At 45.6% G+C, this 24262-nt stretch overlaps 1 protein-coding gene across 1 annotated transcript in view; it reads left to right on the forward strand.

The window, feature by feature from the left end:
* Positions 1 to 4657: 4657 nt before the first annotated feature.
* Positions 4658 to 24262, forward strand: part of LOC120848502 (4-coumarate--CoA ligase 2) — a 32082-nt gene continuing 12477 nt past the window's right edge. Inside the window, exons 1-5 of the mRNA XM_042286978.1 lie at positions 4658 to 4786; positions 10273 to 10474; positions 15898 to 16001; positions 19410 to 19612; positions 24081 to 24258. Coding sequence (XP_042142912.1) covers positions 4658 to 4786; positions 10273 to 10474; positions 15898 to 16001; positions 19410 to 19612; positions 24081 to 24258 — 816 coding nt within the window. The remainder of the gene's footprint in view (positions 4787 to 10272; positions 10475 to 15897; positions 16002 to 19409; positions 19613 to 24080; positions 24259 to 24262) is intronic.

Genomic DNA, 24262 nt, shown 5'->3' on the forward strand with positions numbered 1-24262 from the left:
AACAGTATTGATATAGCCAAATAAACTTATCTTAGCAAAAAAAAAAAAAAAAAAACGCCTTTGAATATAAGAGGAAACTCTAAAAGTACAAATTTCAACATACATTTTATGATAAAGGTCTTTTTTAAATATTCTAGATTTTTGTATTAAGAACCCTCGATATGTTCTAAAATATCCAATAAAAATCATATGCAATACAAGGTTTGGAAATATAGATTTGTACATTCAAAAAGACGAAATTTCTCAAGTTTCATTTTAAGATGAAAAGTTTGGCCGTCGTCATTTGTATGCTTATGAATTAATAAGTTCTTGGAACTTTGTCCATGTGGCTTCGCTTTAACACAGAGTTAAATAAAGCTGATGCATAGACGGGTGTATTATGTTTAATATATAAAAGTTTTTCTACGCATGTCCATTTTATTAACTTTAACTAAATCTGAAACACACTTACATAGATTCCTTGAATTGTCGCATGAGAATTAAAAGCTTAAATATACTTCCCTCTAAAGAAAAAATATGTGGAATAATGGATTAATGGAAGGAAACAAAATATTTTAGATGTGCCGACAGTCATACAATGAAATTGAATATTTTTACGTCACGCTTACTGCACGCACACTTAGCCTAAGGATGTAGACTTGCTTAAACCAGCTAATATTCGTTCAATGACTTTTTTTTTTTTTTTTTTAAAGTGGACGGTTGCATAAGATGTGGGGAAGTGCATACAATTGCCGAAAATATCCGGTAACGCAAGTTCACGAGAACGTTTAATGTGACTGAAAAACACCGTTAACGCTGGTTAGATTACTCTAGATGCTTAGCTATTTGTTTAACATAACAATGAGAAACTGTTTTGAGCTTTCGTTCATAAGGCATTACCGAATGTTCTTGACAAAACTTACAACATGCTGTTCCTTTTGCTTGGCGTGGAGGTAGTGAGCCAGACGTGCTGTGACGGCATGCGGTGAGAGCCAGGCGCGTCTCGCGGCGTGTGGCGACCACTCACGCATCAAGCGGGGTGGCACAACCGTAGATCCCCAGACACTCGTGGGGAAATCAGCTAGCGGCCTTGTGTGTTACAGAAACGTAAGCCAGTTATGGCAGTTTTGACTCTACGCGCGCCTCTGGGGTCAGAAGGATTGCATCTGAGAAAAATTGGTGGCGTGGCTTTGTCCCTGCATGCCTGGTGGCCTACGACTGAAGCTCTAATCGTGCATGGCCACAACAGCTGTTCTGTCGCGTCTCGCGGCGCCAAGAATGACACCTTGTCCAGGCTACAACTATGAAGTTTTGGTTTGCTGTGGACGCCATTTACATCCTCGGGGGAGTATGGGCCGGTAAGGCAATCAAGCCGTCAGTCATGTTAAGTACAGTGACGGTGTTTACGAGCTCCCATGGCCGTGCACCAGCGATACGCCGGCAGGCTGCAGGCCTTGGCTGAAGATCGACACGGCTCACATAAGAAGGAAGCCCATTCCATTTCATTCCGGGCAAAAAGCATCTAATTCCGTTCCGATTTCATTCCTCCTAACGCTGCCACCGTTCCATTTTCATTCCATTCCGGGGCCGCGGAAGTGCGGAATGATTCTGGAAGCATTTCAACTCCGGAGTGGCAACTCCGCAACACTGGTCTCAAGTAGGGTGTCGAATCGAACCCGAACCTGAACCAAAAACTGGGTCAAAACCGTTATTTTCGACCGAACCGGTACCAAAACCGAAACCGAACCGGAACGAACTCATATTGTGATGTGGCGGTTACCGGTTCAAAGAAAGCGGTTCAGGGCCAATTTTGTCAATAGTTGGTCTTAATGAAAAAAGTTGCGGGCGTATTTCTTTCTTGTATTGCCAAGACTAATGCTATATACTGTCAGATATTTTTACCTTTCGTTTTTATTGCATGCGTAATAAAAAATGCATAATAATAAAAAGCAGAGACACTAAGAAACCGCGTGGTTACCGAGCTCGCTCAGTCCCGCCTCTACTTAGGCATCTAGAGAGCTTCAACTTTACTTTGTTTCTTGGATTGGGACACTGGCGGCGCGGCAGCGGCGGCGGCGATTTCAAAGCACCGCTTGGCCACTTTGCCGCAGCCCTGAACCCCGCGAGAGATACAACGAAGTTTTTCAGTTAGGTCAGTTGACTCTCGGGGACTTTTTTGGGCCGTGGCTTAGGTGCCACAAAAAACATCGAAATCAACCTCTGCTTTTGGCAGCTTCCCAGTAGAAGCCCTAAAGAGAAGAGAAACAATGCTTCTTGGCAACGACGTTTTCTACGCTGGAAGTTACTTAGATCCGAGGTACAATATTCTGCTGCCAGTGAAAGGAAAAGAAAGAGCGCAGGCTTACCAAGAAAGAAAAAAGACAGGGTCAAATATATATTAGGTTTACTAGTCCAAAAGAGAACAGTGAAACAATTAATCCCAAAGTATGTCGTACCAACTCGCTCAAGCCTCAACCTTAGCAAATACGACCCCCAGGATCCGTGCAAAAGCAACTTTAACGTCATCGAATACGGTGACCAGGAAGAAGACAAACTCGACGAGGTTTTAGAAGCCCAAAAAAGGTTGACGAAGGGCGAGCCGCGTGATTTCACTGCAGCAAGCAAGAGCATCGGTCCCCTGCTGAAATCTTTTCTCGGGGAGCTGCGACTCGACTAAAACGAAGACATTCGTTACTGGGAGAACCACAAGCTTGAACGACCAGAACTCTATCAGCCAGCCAAGGCTGCCCTGGTAGCGCCAGCTACGCAAGTCAGCGTAGAGCGAACCTTTTCAGGTCTCAAGTATGTGCTTTCACCGCTTCGACCCACCTTGAAAGATTCGACGATAGACAACATCATGATAATCCGCACGAACAAAAAGGCCCCATAAGTATATATAACGCTATGAAACGTCATAACATGTAAACGCTCTAGTGGTGTTTGATCAAATATATCCCTCTTTCGCTGTGGGATAAAACAATTCCAAATAAATATAAAGATTTCAATATGCCCCCGTTTTTTTGTGTATTTTTTATTTATTTATTTGTTTAAACACTTTAAACACCCCGGGCGGGATTTTATAAGAGATTGGTAACAATGAAAACAGGTAAAAAAAATGGTAGCAGCGCGCAAACATACGAAAGGGACAGGACTAGCGCTCGACTTCAACTGAACGTTTAATGAAAAGAAAACACAAAGAAAAACAACCAAATCACCAGACCGTCACGGCAGCAACAAGTGCTCAAGAAGGCTATTTCTTTTTTATGTAAATTTATCGAGGCTTGGCTGACGCATTGGACTCGTTCCTTTCCTATCTCGTAGGCTTCCAGCAGATCGCGTGCAGATTTGTCAGCCCCCGTCCTCAAAATCGGGATGGTCTCAAATTTCGGCACAGACAAACAAGTGATGCAGTGTAAGGGAAGGTGGCCCCCCGAGGTTAACCGCAGAGACAGTGCGTGCTCACGTGCCCGGTCACTGACACATCGGTCAGTGTGGCCGATGTATACACGACCACAGTTTAACAGGATTCGATTGACTACCCCAACTGCGCACTCGACGTACCTGTTTCTGTGTTTTACCTTTTACGTCACACTGGTCTCCTCTGGTTCCCCTGTTAGCCACTCTGGCGGATAGCTGTGACGTCTTACTGGGCGTCGAAAACAGGTAGCATGTCTAAAAAACACGTGTGTGCAGAGCAAAACAAACAACAACACATAGAGGGCAAGCAACCCAGCTAGTGACTTTTTTACTGTTTACAAAATCACACCTCAGTGTGTGATCTTCACAGCCCAGCACGTGCGTGTTCGACGCTTCGGAAAGCGAGCGAAGCACGTGCTATATATATACGCACGAACTAAAGATGGCACTGACCACACGCTCTCTTTCCCGAAATGACGCCTTCTTCTGGCAGCGTTTGAAATATTGCACACCTGCGTGTGCAAAAGATACCATACTTAATGGAAAGCCAATCTCTTATATATAGTTCACTTAAGAACAGTATTATACAAGTAATGGCCTTGTCACATTATAATGGTGTCATCTGCGCAAGTTACTGTGCAGGGTTTTCAGATCAGCCAGAAGAGGGAGTAGTTGCGGGATGGGTCTGTTGCAAGTATCTCGTGCTCAGAAAAGGCTGCAGAAAGTGCTCGGTCAGTATTCAAAGGTCGAGTTAGGAACCGATTCGAACCGGTTCGCACTTACTAAAACCGATAACCGGAGTGACATTATGTCTGCTACCCTAAACCGGAACCGAACCGGAATAAAATACAATGGTACTGAACCCGAACCCGAACCGAACCGAAATAATGACCGGTTCGACACCCTGGTCTCAAGGGCTGTCCACGACACGATGGATGGTGGCATTCAACTCTCCCATATATCAAAGAGAAAACCCCGATGCTGGGTGCGTCATCAGTCCCAAATACGCAGAAACTGTCGGCGCCGAGGCCACTAAGTTTTGGCGGAGTGAGATGTGTTTGTTAGTAAAATATTTGACAACACAATGTAGCGCTTCTCAGTTAATGGGTATACTCGTGGATAAGATGAGACCTGCGTTTCAGTGACGCTTCCTGCTCACACAGTGAGAAACGCTTCGTATAACAGCTGAAACAAAATGTAATACATTCTTTCTTATTCAAAGTCGTCTTTTCTAGCCAAATACAAAAAAAAAAAAAAGGAGATGACACTCAAGGCCCGGATTGAGAATGGCATCGTCTATTCCCCATATCCCTCGGAACCAGTGCCCGAAATGTCGTTTTACCAGGTGGTGAAACAGTGCCTCGAAAAGCACGGCAACCGAACGGCTGTGGTAAGGTTGTAATCGTATTTAAGTTAACCCAGTTTTGAAATAAATTTCTTTCTGTACAGTGTAAATTTGTTTCATCTCCACGTCCCGAGAAACAAATAATTGAAACAACACACGATCATAGCTCAACGCCGATTAAAATGTATCGCTACTTCTTAACAAGGTAAATAGTCAAGTTGTTTACTGCGTTGACATTCTGGCATATAAAAAAGTGCGAAAACTACATATCTAGTTTTCACTAAGTCTTGCTGTATAATGAATTTCAGAATGCAGAGCCTCAGTTGAAACTTGACTTTGCGCCACACATACACAACCAAAAAGACACGACAAACAATTTTGAAGGGAAAATACATGTACATTTTTATTTAAACGTTATATTTACCATAGATGACAATCATATGGAATGCTAAAATGTTTCACTGAGTGACACACACCGATGCCCATAATCCGTTATACCGCCCTTTTGTTACGCTCGAAGGCGATGCCCGTAACACGACGGTTCACTTTTTTCCGTGTCGTGATCTAAACAGTTTTATCATAAAAAGAAAAACGACAACAACAACAACAACAACTGTGTAGCAAAGAAAAAAAAGAGAAAACTAAGTATTACTAACACATTGCAAGTTTGAGGGAATTTCCAAGAAAACATTTTAGTGGACTAGATTTAAATGAATCACCCAAACCAGAAATCACAATGTGGGCTCATTTAGGTTAATAATAATAATAAAAATAAACACGTTTCACAGAAAAGAAAATAATATAATCTCTTTCTAGCTGTCAAGTGTTTTTTATTGATATATAATCCACAACGTCAGTCCTTATTCTGACAATGTTAGCTGTATAGTGGTAATCGGCTCACGGAGAAATTTGCTTCCAGTGACTTGGGGCGCGCTAGACAGTTCGCCTAGCGCACCCCAAGTCACTGCAGGCAGCACACACTTGTGCATTAGAGGTAGAAGCTGCTCGGCAGGGGTAGGCATCTCGATGCACGTTTCTACGACCCTCCACGCAGCCCTAAACTCCGGCAATAAGGACGCAGGTGCCTCCAGCTCCCGTTTGCTGGAATTGCCGCCAGCAAGGTCGCACCCGGGCACAGTGCCGTAAATATGGCCCCGGCAGCCGACCCCCAACAACCACGACTCCGCGAAGAATCACTTCAACTCGAGTACTGGCCCCGCCTCCTACTTCCATCTGCCTCCAAGGCGTCGTTGACGGGGTGCCAGTGCGCGCACTCGTTGATACCGGAGCTACAGCCTTTGTAATCAGGCCGGAAGTTTTGACAAAGGCAAACCCAGTTGTTCTACAAAACTCTGAAAGCTACGTTGTGCAAACCGCAAAAGGAAATATGGTGACTGTCCTCGGCTCCACAGCTGTGCCTTTCACCGTGGGAAGCCTTCACACTACTCTGCCTGTTATCGTCGTGGCTGTCGAGGAAGAGTGCATCTGTGGCGTCGATTTTCTCAAAACACCCAAGTGCGTGCTCAATTTCGACGCTGGATTATCGCATCTGAGAACCGACTCGTTCCCCCTAGGTGCGGCCACGATGACGGTTCTCAGCGAAAGTGGGCTGCCAATAAATACCACGTCCCCGTATCTGTATCCTCACGCATTATCTATCAAATTAGTCGCGCTCGAATTACACTCTATGAAAGCGCGCCTGCTGACCTGGATAAACACAACGCTGAGAGTTCTTGCCAGCTACTTCAAAGGTTCACAAACCTATTCTGCACGGGAGACGCAGATACAGGGCTCACATCGACATCAACACTTCGTATCGTGACAGGACAAGTTTCCCCCATTCGACAACTCCCTGGACGTATTTCCCTTGCACAGAGCTCAGACGTCGACGACATGGTGAAGGCAATGCTGTAACAAGCCGTGATTGAACCGATGTTCCCCCTGGTCCTCACCAGTTACATTAGTGGCAAAAAAGAACGGTTTAACCCGATTTTGCGTAGACTATAGAATACTTAACGACGTCCCTAAGAAATACTCTTTTCCTTTGCCTCGAACTGACGACGTCTTGGACGCCCCCGCCGAGTGCACGTGATTCTCCACACCCGACCTCAAAAGCGGATATTGGCAGGTTCCAGTGAACCTAGCAGACTGCGAGAAAACCGCTTTAACCACGAGCAACGGCTCCTATCAGTTCAGAGTGATGCCACTTGAACTTTGTAATGCTCCGGCTACATTTCAAAGACTAACGGAATTCGTTTTGTCTGACCTTATGGACACCATTTGTCTTGTATATCTTGAAGACATCATCGTCTTTACCAAGACATTCTCAAATCATCTGACGAACCTCAACACTGTTTTCTCACGGCTGTGAAACACGAACCTGAAGCTGACACCGAAAAAATGCTCGTTGTTTACAGGACAACTAGAATACTTCGGCCGCATCATTTCGGCGGATGGGGTTTCTACCGGCCTTCGGAAACCCTCTACTCTAGCTGAATGGCCAACCGCAAGATCCGCCACAGACGTGCAGAGATTTATCGGGGTGGCATCGTACTATCGAAGATTTATCCCCAGTTTCGCTCGCATCGCCAAGCCTTTGTATGTCCTCTCTCTAAAAAAAAAAAAAAAAAAAAAAAAAAAAAACCCAAAAAACCGAGGTTTGTTTGGTGTTTGGAATGTCGGTGTGCGTTTGAGACACTCAAACAGCACTCACATTTCCGCCAACACTCGCGTGTCAAAAGGACACTGCACGCTTCTTACTTGACACCGATGCCAGGGCCTCAGCTGTTGGTGCTGTGTTATCGCAAGCGCAGGATGGACGTGAACGCGTCATTATGTATTATGCCCGAGTCCCACTTGAGCGACAAACAGAAACAAACGACAATGGCAAACTTCCAACTCATGCAGCATGCTCGCGATGGTACTTTTTGCAAGCGTTTACTCGTTCCGTGCTCGTGAATTAAGCACAAGTGATTACAAGCCTGCCACAGATACCCTCGCGTGCATGATGCTCGTGTCTGAGGATCATGCAACCTTTATTCTGCAAAGCCTGTCAAATCGCGAAAGACTCTGGTTTGAGGATTGTCGCTGTCGTTTGTTTCTGTTGGTCGGTCTAGTGGGACTTGGGTATTAGAAAAAGGACTTTACGAAACCCGCACGCCATTACTGTACCACCCGACGCGATCTACTGGCCATCATCCAAGCCATTACTTATTTTGACCATTATCTACTGGGCCGGAAGTTTATTATTCGTACCGACCACGCATCACTGACATGGATGCTGAATTTCAAGACCCCTGATGTTCAGGTCACTTGCTGGCTGGAACACCTGCGTCAATACGACTTCGACATCCAACATCGTGCTGGCTCACTTCACACCAATGCCGATGGCCTCACCCGTCGCCCATGCAGTGAAAAGTGCAATCAATCAGTGCTTGAGCATTGTAAAACGTAGCTTAGACTCGCTCAACGCACTAAACTACCTCCTTTGCGGCACTTAAACGTGGATATCGGAAAGCCTTTCTGGTGCTCAACGTGACGACCCGGACATCGGCCCATTCGTAAGATGGAAGAGACAGAATAGCAAGCCTCCACCTAAAGAAGTGTCCAGGTTATCTCCGGCACTCAAGAGTTACTTGGCGCAATAATGGGACTCTGTTTCTGCAGAGGACGGTGTTCTTTACCGACGCAGGAAGTCCGCTGCAGGTAAATCTGTTGTCTTTCAACTGGTGCCGCCACGAAGGTTTCGCTCCCAAGTGTTTCATCAGCTGCACACTATCCCCGAAAGACGCCACTTCGGCGTAAACCACACGGTCAAAAAGATTCGGCAACGCTGATACTGGCTGCAGTGCCATAGTGACGTAAAGCAATGGTGCCGTCAATGTGACATGTGTGCCTGGCGTAAAGGGCCTCACGTAAAATAGCGAGCACAACTTCAAGAACATGAGACGGGGGCACCTTTTTGAACGCTCTAGCATTGATGCATTGAAGCTGTACCCTCGATCTTAGGTTGGCAACAAGTTCCTTCTAGCCATTGTTGACTATTTCACAAAGTTGCCAGGGGTCATTCCTACTACAAACCAAACCGTTTCCGACATCGCCGGCGCTCTGGAGAAGAACTGGATTACCCTGTGTAGAATTCCCCTGAGCATCCACTGGGACCAAGGACGGAACATTGAACCTCGAGTGTTCAAAGGGGTTTGCGAAATCTTCAAATTCACAAAGACAAGAACGAAGCCTCTCCACCCGCAGTCAAACGGCTTGGTTGAGAGGATTAATTGCACAATCGCACCTTTTTACAACATCTATCTATGTTCGTGAATGATTGTCAAAATGACTGGGATAGCATCGTCCCTTTAGTTTTGTATGCATACCGCACGGCTCCTCATGAGGTTACTGGCTACACGCCTGCCACAATGCTCTTCAATCATGACCTTCGCATGCCCTGTGAGGTAGCCATCCCACGAGCACCAGAACCGGCCACAGACTCTGTGTCTTATATAGGTGAATTGGGGGGGGGGGGGGGGGGGAGGGGAATCGGTGGCCGAGTGGGCTGAAGCGCACACCCAGCTCGACGCGCGTGGAGCGAAAGCTCGCGCTGCAGAACCCAGAGGTCCTGAGTTCGAGCCCCACCCCTGCCCGTTTCGATCTGGATGAGCATCGTACCGGCGTGCGGTCGTGTATCACTACTGCGTGGTGCACGTTAAAGACCCCAGGCTAGCGGTTGTACCGCACTGGCTAAATTGCTCATCTACAGCGTGTGACTCGTCGCAACTTTAATGGCTGACCGACTACACGCTGTATAAATATCCCCACAACCCAATTATTATTATTATATGTGAATTGAGAACCAACCTCAAACGAATGCTTGCATTTGCTCGGCAGGGTTTGGCAAACGGTCTGGCTCGCATGGAAACAAAGTACGAGGCACATGTCACAACACGTTCGTTCTCGCCAGGTGACAAAGTGTGGCTCTACAGACCGCTTCGAAAAAAGGGCTGTCTCAGATACTACAACGCCACTGGCAAGGATCTTTCACTGACATTAAACGTCTCAGTGATGTGGTCTATCGTATACGTCGCAATGATCGAACGCGGGCCCTTGTGCTTCACCGCGACCGGCTTTGTACGAGGGACTTAGTTAATTAAGCCTCACTGAAGCTTCAAAGGAGAGGAGGTGAAAAGTGTAGCGATGAAAAAAAAAAAAAAAAAACAAGAAAGTAGGAACGCGACGAAAAAGCTCGCGGGGGTTGAGACAAGCGAATGATAGAAGATAACTGATGTTCTGTCCTGTAATTAAATAGATGGAAAGCAGACATCTGCTTCAATATATATATATATATATATATATATATATATATATATATATATATATATATATATATATATATATATATATATATATATATATATATATATATATATATATATATATATATATATATATAAGCTCGCACATGAGATCTCGGAGTTTCTCTTTAGTCTGATTTTTGTAGACCTATATAAGATCATGCAAGTGTGAACGCATCGCAGGTCTGGGAAGATGAAGAAATCACTTTTGCGGAGTTCCTCAAGATGCTGCGAAGGTACGCCACTGGGCTCCAGAAGCACGGTATTCAGAAAGGGGACAAAGTCTTGGTACATCTGGACAATTCCCTGGAAAACATGATTGCCTTGTACAGCGTTATGTTTGCCGGAGGAGTTGCTGTGTTGTCCGTCCCTGCACTGTCAAATGGTGAGCGATAAAAGAAATGGCATTTGCAAGCAGCGTTTTGTAGAATATTGTTGTTTATCACTTTCATCAGGCTACACAATTTGATAACGTGTAAACGAGATTGTGACGCAGACAGTCGGGGAGCATGTCACGTTTAATAATTTTAACACGGAATATGTTTTATCAGCCTAATTCGACGAGGAAACCGTCACGATGAACCGTCGCGTTAATAACCCTCCAAAAATTTTCGGGGGAACAAATGACACGTAACGTCGATTTATCTTCTAAATTTAGTGTGGGAAATTGTCGTCACGCTACCATGTCATGTGTTATCAATTCAAGTGACGTAAATGTTACCGAGAAGGGACATTGACGTGATGTGACCAAATCATGCGTCCTCAAGTCAGGTAACGTCAACGTCTGCGGGATGGTTCTGCAAGGTGGTGGTTTGTGCTGAGCACAATCCCAGCTCTGCAGTATTTGTGAGCAAGATTACGTCATTTTCCATTGTCAGTTTAGTTGAGCTAATAAGTTCCCCCCGCGTCTTTTAACGAAACACAAATTATAATTTCTTTTAACAGCTACAACTTTTATCATAATCTAACCCCTGAGGCACGGAGAAATAAAATAGCAGACAAGGCGACACAAAATCTAAAAACGCAGCTGGGTTTATTTGCGAGAGCAGCAGTATATACGTCCGCACACACAAAAAAAAAATGCATAAAAGAAGAACGAGGCGAGACATGCCGCAGCAGAGTTTTGACAGAACTCAGCCAGACAGACAGATTTTGAACTTCGACTGAATTATAATGCAATTAAATGCAAAGTGTCTCGCCGTGTTCCGTCAAAACTTCACGGCGGCATGTGTTTTGTCTTTCTTCTGTTCTGTCCGTGCTGTTCCCTCGCAAATAAACCCAGCTGCCTTTGAGATTTTTTGTTGATCGTGTTCGTTATTTTATTTCTCCGTGTCTGAGCGTGAAGATTACGATATTTCCAAATCAGCTAACCTGCATATACCTTCGCTTCTTGATGAAACATTTTTTTTTTAATCTTTAGACGAAAGGTGTCAAGCAAAGCACAGCTTCGGTTTTCGCTCTTTTTTTTCCCCCGGTATTAATTTAAGGGAGAGATCCAGCGATGATTCTAGCCATACACCAGCTGAACTGTGGCGTTACGCGTCTGCGGTGGCGCTGCTGTCGGTACTGCGCATACGCAGAAGAATTTCCTCGTGCGAATCCTTGGCTTCCGCGCACGCGCAGTAAGCACACATCGGGTGTGGGCAAACACGGGCTTGTTTGTAAACAGTGTGTGTAGGTGCACGCACCAAAAACTAAATGTATTTTCAGAATAGCTAGCTTTATACCATTTCCGGCATGCTATTTGTTATCTTTAAGTTCGAAATAGCTATCGAAAAGAGGGAAAAGCAAAGTTATGCCAAAACCAACTGCCGAAAGAAATGCTATCGAGTTTAAAGCCCGACGACCAGTTCGCGCTTTCCACTTTTCTCCCGCGTCCTCCTCTCCCCCCTTCTACCCTGTCTACCGTTGCCGGTTTCCTCCTCCCCCATGATGAGGAGGATCTTCTGCCTTGCAGAATCTCAAATCTGGTCGTCGGCATTTAACGATATAACTTTTGAATAATATAAAGGTTCCTCTAGTACTACAGTCCGGGGGAAACTAAGCGTTCAGTAATGCGTTATTCATTTTTGAAAAAAAGAAAAAAAAAACTGTAATTTATTTGTTTGGGGACAATCTGTACATCCTGATTACTAGCCCAATAAAGTGCCTTAGTTCTTCGTTATTTGAATGTATTCGCACGGCCACTCCACTCTATTAGAACTCCCCTTGGGAGCGGCCTGCCGTATGCCTCACTCCGCCGGTGAGAGCGATAGTTCTACTTTACCCCGCAGCGCCAGCCGTGGCGCTCGTTATCGGTGAGAGATAGAATTCCTTTCGGGGGAGCATATCGAGGAACTCTATATTTCGTTTCACGTTAGTATGTACTTGTTAGACGCACGTGCTAAAAGCGCGAGATAGTTGCTTCGACGGAAGCCTCGGCGGCTGCGTGAGCGCTCGTGCAGCGACTGCTCCAGTCAAGGCAGCAAAGGCTAGCCGCTCGCGCTAGCACGGCGTTCGCGGTTAGTCCATGCTAAGGTAAGACGAAATATAGTGAGAGAGGAGCAGTACGCCCGGCCGGGCCCGGTGTGGCTATTTAGATTGCTTTTCGTGAAGCCGCAAGTCTCAACTGAAACGAGTGCCAGATTGAATGAATGATGTGACAAATCTGTGTAGAATAAAAGCGCATGATTCTTTCTGCGAAAAGCTCACTCAGCAGCAGGCTGCGCGTTAGAGCTGCATTCTGCTGGCAGTATGAGCGAATCGTCGTTTTCTTGTTCCCGAAACTGTTGCCCCGTTTCTATTACCACTGTAATATAGGAGTTATAGTTGGATATAGCTAGGGCCGTATGATTTCAGGTTTTAACCGACGCTCGAGCACGCGCGAGCTGTGCTATATATTCATCTGTGAAGGACAATTTAAAATCGGATTCCGCGTGCATAACTTCAGCAATATAAACTTCATTGTTCACAAAAAACAGACCAAGGGAGTCATATAGTTCACAAGCGGAGTACCTTTCGGGAAGGCTTCCGCGAAAGCCTCAATATATTCTCTAGTGGGCTGTTTAGGTCACCAGCCCAGTTTGCCAAAAAAGGTCTGAGGAGTTTTCTGAGAAAGAGCTCGCAGGAGCTCTTCGCTGTGGTAGGGGTCTCGGCAGTTAACGCACCACATCAGCGGGCAGTCCATAAGGTGTGGAAGCACAGCGCTCGAGAGGACCTTGCCTTCCACAACCACGAATCTCTGCCGACTGTAGAACCCCCTCGACAAAGGTGCAGACGAGCTTGCACTGCCAGACAGCTTCAGGTCGTGGACTGCTGAGTCCTCCTTGGTCAAGGCTAAACATGGACTGATATGCTCCGTCATGTGATGCATTTCCCTTAAGTTCCGCTTGCATTCAGGACACGTCACCTGCAAAGTTTAGCGGATTCTACACATTAGCCTTCCTTGCTTTCACTGAGAAATTCTTATTCCTTTGCTAGGTTGAATTTTTCAGCTAATTACTTTGAAATTACGACGATTTCTACAAATAAAAATGGTTACCTTTTGTTCGCAAACGAAGGCCAAGTAGCCAGCCACGTAAGTCAGCTGTGCGAACTTAAGTTCGGAAGAGACTTCATTGTACTTCATCAACTGCAGGATTTCCTGTTTCACGAGTGGAGTTGGCACATTTCATCGCCATCTGGCACTTAGAACTAGAACGCGCATTTACATTTCCGGCAGCTTCCAAAATGCCAACACAAACCACACACGCGAGCGTAGAGTGACACTACGATTTTCGCCGAGCACAGCGGTGCATAGGTGGGGGGAAAGCGAGTTCTGCTGCCTTCTGCAACCGCGGCAGCGCCTCGGTATCGGCGGAGCCAATGACTGGCAGATATTTTATCTGTGTAGCGGAGCAAGAGCGCGGTGGGCGCCTTCTCTGTACTCCGTTTCACCTTATGTTGTACCGCAGCGAAGGCTGGAAGCGCGAGCTCATATAGCGTTGACAGCTGCCCTTACTGTACGAGAACTTGTGCCGCCGAGATCTGCCTCAGAGCAAGGAGCTCGCGCTTACAGCCTTTCCTGCGGTACAACATAAGGTGAAACAGAGTATTTGCTTTCAGCTCACAAGACCGCTCACCGATGTGCAGCGCCCACACGGAAAATGGGAGAAGTTCTCCTCTCACGCGCGCTCTTTTGTTTTCGGAAAAACATCGGCAGGCCACACCAACAGGGGGGATCGAGTGGCCGTGGTATTCGCCTGCACATGCAAAACTTTTCACTGCCTCTTTCTTTATTATTACCAAAGCAATACAAATGACTACACAAACAGTAGTGGGGATTCATAGTACACTCTGAAGAAAAAGGGTGTCGTCTTAACGCTTTTGTCCCATATAATGCACCCCAAAACCTCAGTTCGACTTACAGTGCACTATAGTCGAACAGAAGGCTCAAAATTTTACGAGGGTCTTGACAACGATGCGATATAACTTATCAGACAGCTAAACTACGTATCAAAAACCAGAAAAGAAAACACTGAGATTTTGCAGTAGAACCAAGAAAACCGGGATATTTTTGTTTTGTCAGTAACACGTACATTAGTTATTTTAATAAGTTGTTGTACCAAATGGCTATCAAGGCTCTCGTGAAAGTTGGCACTGTCGGTTCGATGTCAGTGCGCTGTACTGAAGTTTTGGGGTGTCTTATTTGGGACAAGGGGTGTAAGAATACAGCCTTTGCTTCTGAGTGTGTAGAAGTACCTAATATCAAAGTGTGCCGTTTTAATACACATTTTTATGGAACAACAGCAATTGACAGCCAGAAAGCCCGGAGCTGTGGTCATTTTACGTCTTTGATAAACGCTCTAATATATGAAATGATCGACGGATCTTTAGTAATCTGAAATTAGGAATAATTTACAAACAGGCACGATTAATACGGAGCATGCCTTAATGCTGCCATATACCAGATGTCTCTAGAAAAAAAGAAGAAAAGAAAGACAGAAGCGTTTAGCCGCAAAAATGAACTAATTGCTGAACACTCAATGTCCGCTCCAAACGTATTGCAAGCGGCCCGAACCAGACGGCAAAGTTTCAGGGCTTGCCGTTATCTTAGTCAAAAGTTACAAACAATTTTCAGAACGTTTCATTAAGAAAATGGTGGTCGACGAAAACCACGAATACCTGGAGATCAATGTCGTACTATCGAGTACCAGCCGCATTTTCCAGTCGAAATTCTCAGAAAATCCCTTCTAACCTTTCAATAGGATATCGGTTACAGGTCTATACACATCTGTACTTCGGGCCACAAGTGTTATTTCAGCAGTGCGTAGTTTATTATTAAGGCGAAGAAAACTTCTTTTACTTTATTTCCTTTTTCTTTGGGGGAGGGAGAGAGGGGAGGGGGGGTGGACACGCTATTTGTAACTCGCTGTTATTAGCGAGTTTTCGTAGATCGTTTTCGCCGTCCCGCAAGGCCCTCCGCAACCCGCTACGATAGCGGGAACTCCACAGTCAAGGCTATCGGCGCGCAGGCGCAGTAGCAACTTCTTCGTTGCGGAACGCTTAGCGGAGGGGGCAGCGCGGTCTACGAAAACTCCCTATTAGCGAGTTTTAGTAGACCGTGTTTCCCCCTCCGCTATGCCCTTCCGCTACCCAGAACTCTACAGCCAAGGCCATCGGCGCGCAGGCGCAGTGGCAATTTTGCGCTCCGCTCTGCAAAGCGGCTGCACGAAAACGGTCTACTAAAACTCCCTATTCATTTGCCCCAACGAACCAGGATAAGCCCAGCCGTATTTTCTCGAAGAAGAAGCGCATTGGAGCGTTCATTGAGAACAATTTTTTTTCTAGCGGATATCTTCTATAGGACGCAACATAGCAACGCCACCTACATTGTGACCACGGCCAGCGAAGCGAATCGATTCAGCGAAGTGCGTGACAAGCTGCAAGTGAAGGCATGTAAACTCTTCTTTCGACGCGCGTTCTTACGAAATGCGGAAAATTCGAATATTTTTTCGCGACAGTTCACTACGCAGAACAAGCGACTGCGGTGTGACGCTGTATCTTGCGTGGTAGGCCAATGCAGACTGCAAGTTTGTCTGCTTCTTTTCCAGGGGTTATGGTGTCGTCAGAACGCAGAGCTCTGATTGGCTCTGATTGAAAGATAGTGGGTAGACCTCGAAGCAAGCTGCCATTGAGGTATAACCGCTACCCTTCAATCAGAGCCAATCAGAGCTCGGTGTTCTGACGACACCATAACCCCCTGCAAAAGAAGCAGACGAACTTGCGCTCCGCGTAGTCCCTTTTCGAAATACCGTCAAGCAGCATTGGCGGTCGCCATTTCTTGGGCACGAAACGAGTATTGGATATCCCTGTCCCTGCGCGCGAACCCTGACGGAACGCGCTCGATCTTGTTACCAGTTCAGCCGAGTTCGCACCGAATGCTGCCACAACCCTCGTGTCTAATACATGCTCAGAGCCAGTGTCCAAGCGATGGCGGACTGCGTTGGAATGAGTTGGAGCGCGGAACGGCGTTCTTGCGGCAGGAAGCGAATGCTCGCGGTGCGACGCGACCTAGCGCGCTGCTCAGGGCAGGAAAGCAGAAACGTGCGCAACTTTTTCTACGCACCTGCACTGACAAAGTGTAATGGGAGAACAACCAGAAGACGAGAAAAGAAAGTGAGGATCGCGTTCTCGCCCGCGCCCTTCAGCGACGCGTGTACGATTCCCTGTTTGGAAACAGGATCTTGCTTATGCTTGTTGGGGAGCGGTGGGGAACACGGAAGCAGCAAGATTTTCTGAGGCTGCGATGGTTTAAGCTGGACAGAAGTCGCGGAAACCGGCAGAAGCATCCCAAGATTAACCACGTCGACTTTGTCGCTGGGCGCCGCCATGGTGCTTTTAGTTTTGCTTACTATTGGAGTGTTTCAAGTAGCAATAGTGCGTTCTTATTGGCTCTTGACTTTGATCGACTGCGTTTTAACGCAACGGTGTGCACAAGTTTTTTGCGGACGTAGTTGCAGCCGCCTGCCGCAACTTAAGGCATCGCCCTCAAACGCCGAATGTTGGCCATCAGTGCTCTCATATCAGTCATTCTTGGGTTGAGCTTTTTGAAGGCTTGAGAGACCTTGCAAGATATGAAACCTGGGGTTGTCTTTCAGCGTACATCGTGAGGAGCTATGCTTTATTGATACCATTGAGCCTCTAGAAACTTGATGCATTAACAGTCGTGTCAACGAGGGAAATAAAACCTTGAATCTACCAGAAGACATATATGAGTGATTGATTTCCGTGTGGATGTCAGTCATATCACTTGTAATGAAATCTGTCAAGCTCTCGGTTACTGGGCCCCACTTCTCCCACATCTGGAATACTTTCGATTGTTTTGATTTTATCACGTGTGCTAATGTTTGATATATTTCTTTTTTTTTTTTTGTATCCCCCCTCCCCGCCCCCAACTCGTCATGTAATATCCGTGTTTATGTATTTATTTATTTAGAGATACAACCAGTTTCCATTGGAAACTTTATTAGGATGGTTACAGGGTAAAATTCAAGTTACATAGTTTGTAGTGCATGGTTGAAAACGTCAGTGAGGAGGATGGGGCTACGCAGTGGAGACACAGGAGGATCCTAATACGACGTAACACACTTGTAAATGCAAAAAATAACATTACACCAATAGAAGAGCATGGACCGATGGGAACAAGTAGAGTACACACATCATATGAGGTGATTGTCAAGAGCAGTTGAGCATAATTCTATGGATCTGGAGTGAACAATGATGTCAGGTAAGCTATTCCAGTCTGACACTACTCGCGGAAATAATGAGTATTTGAAAAAAGTTGTTACTCTGATATTCTGTGAGTAGCCTTCCATGATTCCTTCTTGTAGTTCTGGACATGTGCGTAGTAACATATTTCATTTTGTCTATAAGTGTTAGCCACTTAATATTTGAAACAGGAACCTTAGTCTCGAGATTTTGGCCCTTTTCTCGAGTGGTACTAGTTGAGCTAAATTGCATTAGTGGGGCGGTGAATCAGAGTAGCGAAATTAATTAAAAATGAATCTTGTAGCCAGGCGCTGCGCCTTTTCTGTTTTGGGCGACGCGTGTTTTGTAGTGGGGGAACTATACGAACGTTAGCATATTCTAATATGGGACGTACCAGTGCCTTATAGGCTACAAACTTTGATTCATTGGATGCTGATTTTAAAACTCGTCTTAGATAACGTAGTTTGTTAATTGCTTTGGTAGTAATGAAGTCGATTTGGGTTTCCTATCTAAGGCTCTGCTGAAAGTGGAGCCCGAGGTATGTATTGTTCGACTTTTTGAAGGGGAGTGTTTTCGATGCTGTAGAGAAATTACAATGTACTTTTTTTATAACTGATTGTCATGCAAACGGATTTCTTTTTTTTCGCGTTTAATACAATTTGCCAATCAGAACACCAGTGACTGATCACTTGCAGTGCATTGTCTAGTTAACGCTGGTCGTTTTGAATGATGACTTCTGTATACAATATGCAGTCCTCTACGAACAGTCTATTGTTTACATAAATGTTGTCTACTAGTCGTTAATATAAAGTGAGAAGAGAAATGGTGCTAGCATAGATCCCTGTGGGACTCTACAAGTGACTGTGGTTAGTGGTGAACTGTGATCGTTAACTTTGACGAACTGTTTTCTATCAGTAAGGCGTGCTTCAATTCAACTAACAATTTATCCTGTGCCAAGTAAGGGTTTAAGTTTTAGCAATAATTTAATTTTTATCACCATTAAGTGTTATAAAATGAAGTGTTTTTTTTTTTGCTGATTGTCAAAATACATCGAATAACACCCTACAGTAAGGTAACATGATATCGAATGTATCTCTGCTTTCGATTCACCTGCTTTTGAGTCATATTCCTTGCTGAGCACCTTTGCACTCCCTTTACAGCAACAGCAACAGGATTGTATGTCAGGGGGCTCCGTTCAAAATACCAGTTGTGGGAGGGGCAGCCTCCCCGTTTTTTCTGCACAGGGCATGTGCGACCCGCTATGCGTGGCAACCCGTACAAATGGGTTGTCCCCATTTAACGGAATGACATTTTAAGTGGAGCAACCCAAACAAATGGGTTGTCCCATTAGCATGGGTCGCCCTGCATGGGGCCCTGTTTGTATAGGGCAACCCGTTCACATATAAGAAAACCCACCTTTAAACAGGTTTAGCATGTCCATAAAACTACATAGCCCAAACGGGATAACTTGCACAAAATGTATACGGGTTTTCTCAGTAGGAAATCAGGCGATGCAGATTTAGTGTAAATAATAAATAAATAAATAAATAAATTAATTAATAAATAAACATTTACGCAATTTTTGCTTTTAGGGCTACTTCACTACAGGGGTCTTCCCAGGATTTCTGTCCATGACTGAGTTCCAGAAATTGAACGAAAACGACTTCCAGGAATGTCACATTGAGGACTTCAAGAGCGAAGTGATCGTGCTGTCCTTCACATCCGGATCAACGGGTCCCCCGAAGGCTGTTGAACACACGCACTACAGCTTCGTGGCCGCTTTACCTCGCCCCAAGTACGTTCTCTAATTTCTGCCTATGAGATAGCAAATGAATTTGGTCTTGCTACGGACGGCCCTTCGCTGTTTCCAAGGTTCTTGGCGCCTGGAACAAAACGGATCGTTTTCCCAAGGCACCCAAGGTTCTGATACTGCTCCTTAATAGTACTGAACTGTCCACACGTCTCGAAGTGTCCTTTTTGTGTCTATGTGTGTGTGTACGTAAGTGAGCTTTAACATGATCCTCGCCAATATCTTGCATCATCATCATTCTTTCATCACTCTATTTTTCTTATCCCTCTTCTCCTAACCCAAGTGCAGAGTAACCAGCAAGGACTAACTTCCAGGCTAACCTTTCTGTCATTAAAATCAATCAAGTTGGTCTCGATATGAAAGTTTGCAAGCAGCCAGGCTTCAAAAAGCTATATAGTTGGACCACCATGTGTAGAGAACGCTTATGTTGGGGAATTTGCGGGGCAATTGCGGGCACCCTTTAAGGCCCTGTCCACTGATGCAACACAATGGCAGCAGCAACAAGACATGTTGTCCGACAGTCGGGCAACTTGTTACTCTCTCCACGCGTTGTCCGACAACCCTGTAACATCGCGGCAACAACAGCACAACATGAACGACAATGAAAATGTTACCTCGGAATGACAGCTTTCGGTAACAAAAACAGCGGCAACTTCTGTTGGACAACGTGTGTTGCCCTGATCGCTGGCTGAGCGAATTTCTAGCCGGTAGCACGGCAGCAGAAATAATTTCGGTGGCATAGCTAGTTCCCGATCAACGTATTTTTAATAGCTTACTCAAATAAAGGCTGGGAGAGAGTTATTTAACAATAATTAAGGCTGGCACGGAGCTAAAATAATTTGATTACTGGTTTTACTGCATAATTACGGAGAGCGATTGTCAAAATGGTCACAGCTACGGTAAAGAACGACCAGACTGGTGTTCTGGTTAGAACTGCCGAGAGACCAGCTCACATTACAACTAGTGAAATAAAATGGCATGCCTACTCAACCGCTGCTAAAGTGTAATATAAATAATCCAGGATAGCAAAGAATAAAAATTCTAATAAATAAAACAACCGCCGTGACCTTGATTGTTGCTCCTTGGAGCTTGGAAACAGCCGCTACCAGACACCTGATTTGTTTAAAAAATACCCAGGACGTTTTATGGAATGGAGCGATCACATAGCGGGCGGTATACGCAAATATACAGTGCTGAAAAATATTTATTTCACCAATTGTTACGAAGGCCGATTGTGTCGGTGTCGCACTTTTGGAGCACGCTCAGTTCAGCTGAGCACCACGCTATAAAAGACGCTCTGGGGTATTGCCGGTTCTAACTCAACTTTACGGTAGAAATAGGAATTTCATAAAAGAGAGAACCGGATAGAAACACCCCCTTCGTACTGGCATTAATCACGAACATGTATCAGCGATCTCACTTTCCTCGATTAGGGCTATCCGCTTTGTCAAAGATTGGAGAACATTTTGAAAAAAAATGAAGGTTGGAAATAGTTTTCCAACCACTGTAACTGGCTGATTTTATCCCATGATAACTGCCGGCCCTTCGAACGCACTAGCACTCTGTAGGATCCCATTTCCAGCGACGCCGCGCCGCATATGAACGATGGTGAACAATCAAGATGGCGGGGTGTTCCCCGTGTCGTCCCCGCCGTCAGCGCGGTGTGACAGAGTGGTCGGACAGTAAATTGGCCAACACGGTAATATTGAAATCGGTATTATTGAAAGTATTCAAAGAAAAGCTGCGAGATTTAGTTTTCACAAATACGGTCATTATTATTCGCCAACAGCTAGAGCTCTTAAAAAAAGCCGGACTATTGTCCATGATCTAGCAAAATTTCGTGGATTGAAATTTTTGTACATTCTTTTAAATGGCTGATATAAAATCGACAAAACCAATTATGTAAAGCGTTCAGAAGTAAGAATCACCAGAAACAAGCACAGCGATACAGCCGTTAAGTATTCCTTTGATAATAACATTTTCCATTTTTTTCAGTTATACAAGTGTTGACTCGTTGATTGGTGCCATTTAAACCGACTTGTTTTGTCAATCTATGAGTTGATATGTTATTTATTTTTTCGAGAAAGACGCGGGACTTTCATTTTGTTTACTCTCGGCTACCTCAAATTGTATATTTGTTTCTTTTGTACCCCAATGCCTTTTATAATCTGTACCAGGATTAGCAGTATTCTGAAATAAACAAATAAATAAACACGGCTGCCTGATAGAGTGACGATAACCAGTCGCCCAATCGTTGTGGCCGCGATGTGACAGTGTCGGCTGAAAACAGGTTTTCCTCGTGTTGCCGGACAGAGCTGTCCAACTGTGTCTTCGGTGCGGCAGGGCCCGTAGCGAGGCTCCATTAAATCCTACCGCGCAGCCGACCCTACGACCCAACGGAGCGAGCCAGTTGGGCAGCGCAAAAACTGCATCGTCATGGCGCTCATCGACTTTCGTATGCTATCCCCCGACTGCACCAATACCGCACAGTGCATGCGCCGCCATCTTGCCCTTTCTCTGCGCGTGATGGATTTAGCCGGCGATAGCGAACCCACGACGAAAGCAACGAGCGCCGTGACGTCACATTTCTGGCGCTGCTCGATTCGCTTCATTGGATCGTAGCTGCGGCCTGCCTTAAAAGTGTAACGAAGTATAGATTAACTCAACTCACTGACGTCACGCCACCGCGGTGGCGCTGCTGTCGGTACTGCGCATGCGCATACGCTTCTCTTCAAGCGAGTTTGATTTCTGCGCACGCGCGGTGCCCACACCTTACGCGGCCAAAGCGGGCTTGTTTGTAGACACCGTGTTGGTGTGTGTGGAGAGAAGTAATTTTTTTTGTCACTTCGTTACTGTCTTAGTTTTAGTGTTGTTGTACTTTTTGCTTCTGCGACAAGTACCGAGAAGCCTCAATTTGAAATTGGTTACAGCTAATGTACATGCAACCGTCGGTGAAGCACATCATCGCCGATATTTCGTATGTTGTACGTGCCTAATGCGCGTGAAAGGCAAAGAAAATCTGTCTCGAATCACTTAAAATAGTAAAGTTCGATGACGAAGCTACTTTCTTTTCATACTTTTCTTAGTACGGGTTTTCCGCGTGGCATTATAAAATATGGTTCGAATGGGCGCATATAGTTTTTTTTTCAGTAAAGCAAAGCAAGCAAAAGATTAAATGTCTTATATGGACGGTGTCCCAAGTCACCAGGCTCGATCTAAAACGGACCGTCAAAATCGACGCCTGCATGTAGCAATCTAAACTTTTCGTCAATGGTGTATTTCACAGGTCGGTTTTTTCTCGTAAAGTTACACAGGGTAGCTCTCTTTCTGTAAAAAATAGGGCCAATAAACGTGCCAGGATGAACGGCGAATGGCGACGCAGACGACCAAGTCGAGTAGCGGGGCGGGTTTGGCGCGCGCATTTTAGAGCGCAGCTCTTAGGCGCCCGTTTCCGGCTTGAGCGGCGTCGCCGTCGCCGTAATTAAGGTCATTACAAGGTCACGTGACCCCCCAAGGTCACCCCAAGGGCACGTGACCCCTCCCAAGGTCACCTCAAGGTCACGTAACCCCCAAGGTGACCCCCACGTGACCCCATGAAGGTCACGTGACCGCCAAGGTCACCCCAAGGTCACGTGGTCCCCTCCCCAAGGTCACGTGACCTCCGAAATCACGTGACCATCTTAAGGTCAACTCAAGGTCACGTGAGCCCCAAGGTGATCCCACGTGACACCCCAAGGTCACGCCTCCCCGAGGTCACGTGACACCCCTCCCCGAAGTCACGTGACACCCCCCCCCCCCCCGAGGTCACGTGAACCCCCCGGAGCATATTAAAGAATGATGGGAGGAGGAGGAGAAGGAGGAGGGGTCTACCCTCCCCTCAGTACCATTCCCTCCTCTTCCTCAAGAGCTGCGCTCCAATTCGGCGTTACAGGGAGTTGGAAACGACTTTCACTTTTTTTAGATGGCACTACCTCTTGTTCCGGCTTGCTTTTAAAGAAATACCAAAAGTGTCCGCGTCGACAGGGGTCTATTAATGTAAACATAATTTTTTGGTAATGTACTTTCGGCTTGAAAATAAATGCGGACAATGATTGCAAAACTCGAAGTAACAAAAATAGAAGAAAGCGCGGATGCAACCGCTTTTTTTTTTGTTTTTGTTACTTCAAGTTCTGCTATCATTGTCCGCATTTATTTTTAAGGCAAAGCTAGATTACAAAAAGGTTATCTTCAAATTAAACGACCTGTCAAGTTGACGAAAAGTTCAGGTTGCTACGTGCAGGTGTCGATTTTTATGGTCCATCTTAGATCGAGACTGGTGACTTGGGACAACCTATATAAAGAGTAACTAGGACACGTCTAAACAGTAATCATGCATGCTTTGAGACGTGACCTTATTTTTGTGATACGAGTCACCTAAAATAAAAGACAGTTAATCAGCCTCCTTTTTTTCCAGACGTTTAAACTGTGATTACGTGTTCAGTGGTCCCGATGTTTTCGCTACTTGGGTCAGCATTACGTTGTTTGCTGGGCTGCGATTTTATCTGCGAGCATCCTGTTCTGGAGCGAAGATTGTGCTATTCTCATCACCATCCGATACTGCAAAAATACTTGACACCATGAGGAAGTACAGGGTAG

The sequence above is a fragment of the Ixodes scapularis genome, unplaced genomic scaffold (assembly GCF_016920785.2).
Source record: "Ixodes scapularis isolate PalLabHiFi unplaced genomic scaffold, ASM1692078v2 PGA_scaffold8__174_contigs__length_109621045, whole genome shotgun sequence".
Lineage (NCBI taxonomy): Eukaryota > Metazoa > Arthropoda > Arachnida > Ixodida > Ixodidae > Ixodes > Ixodes scapularis.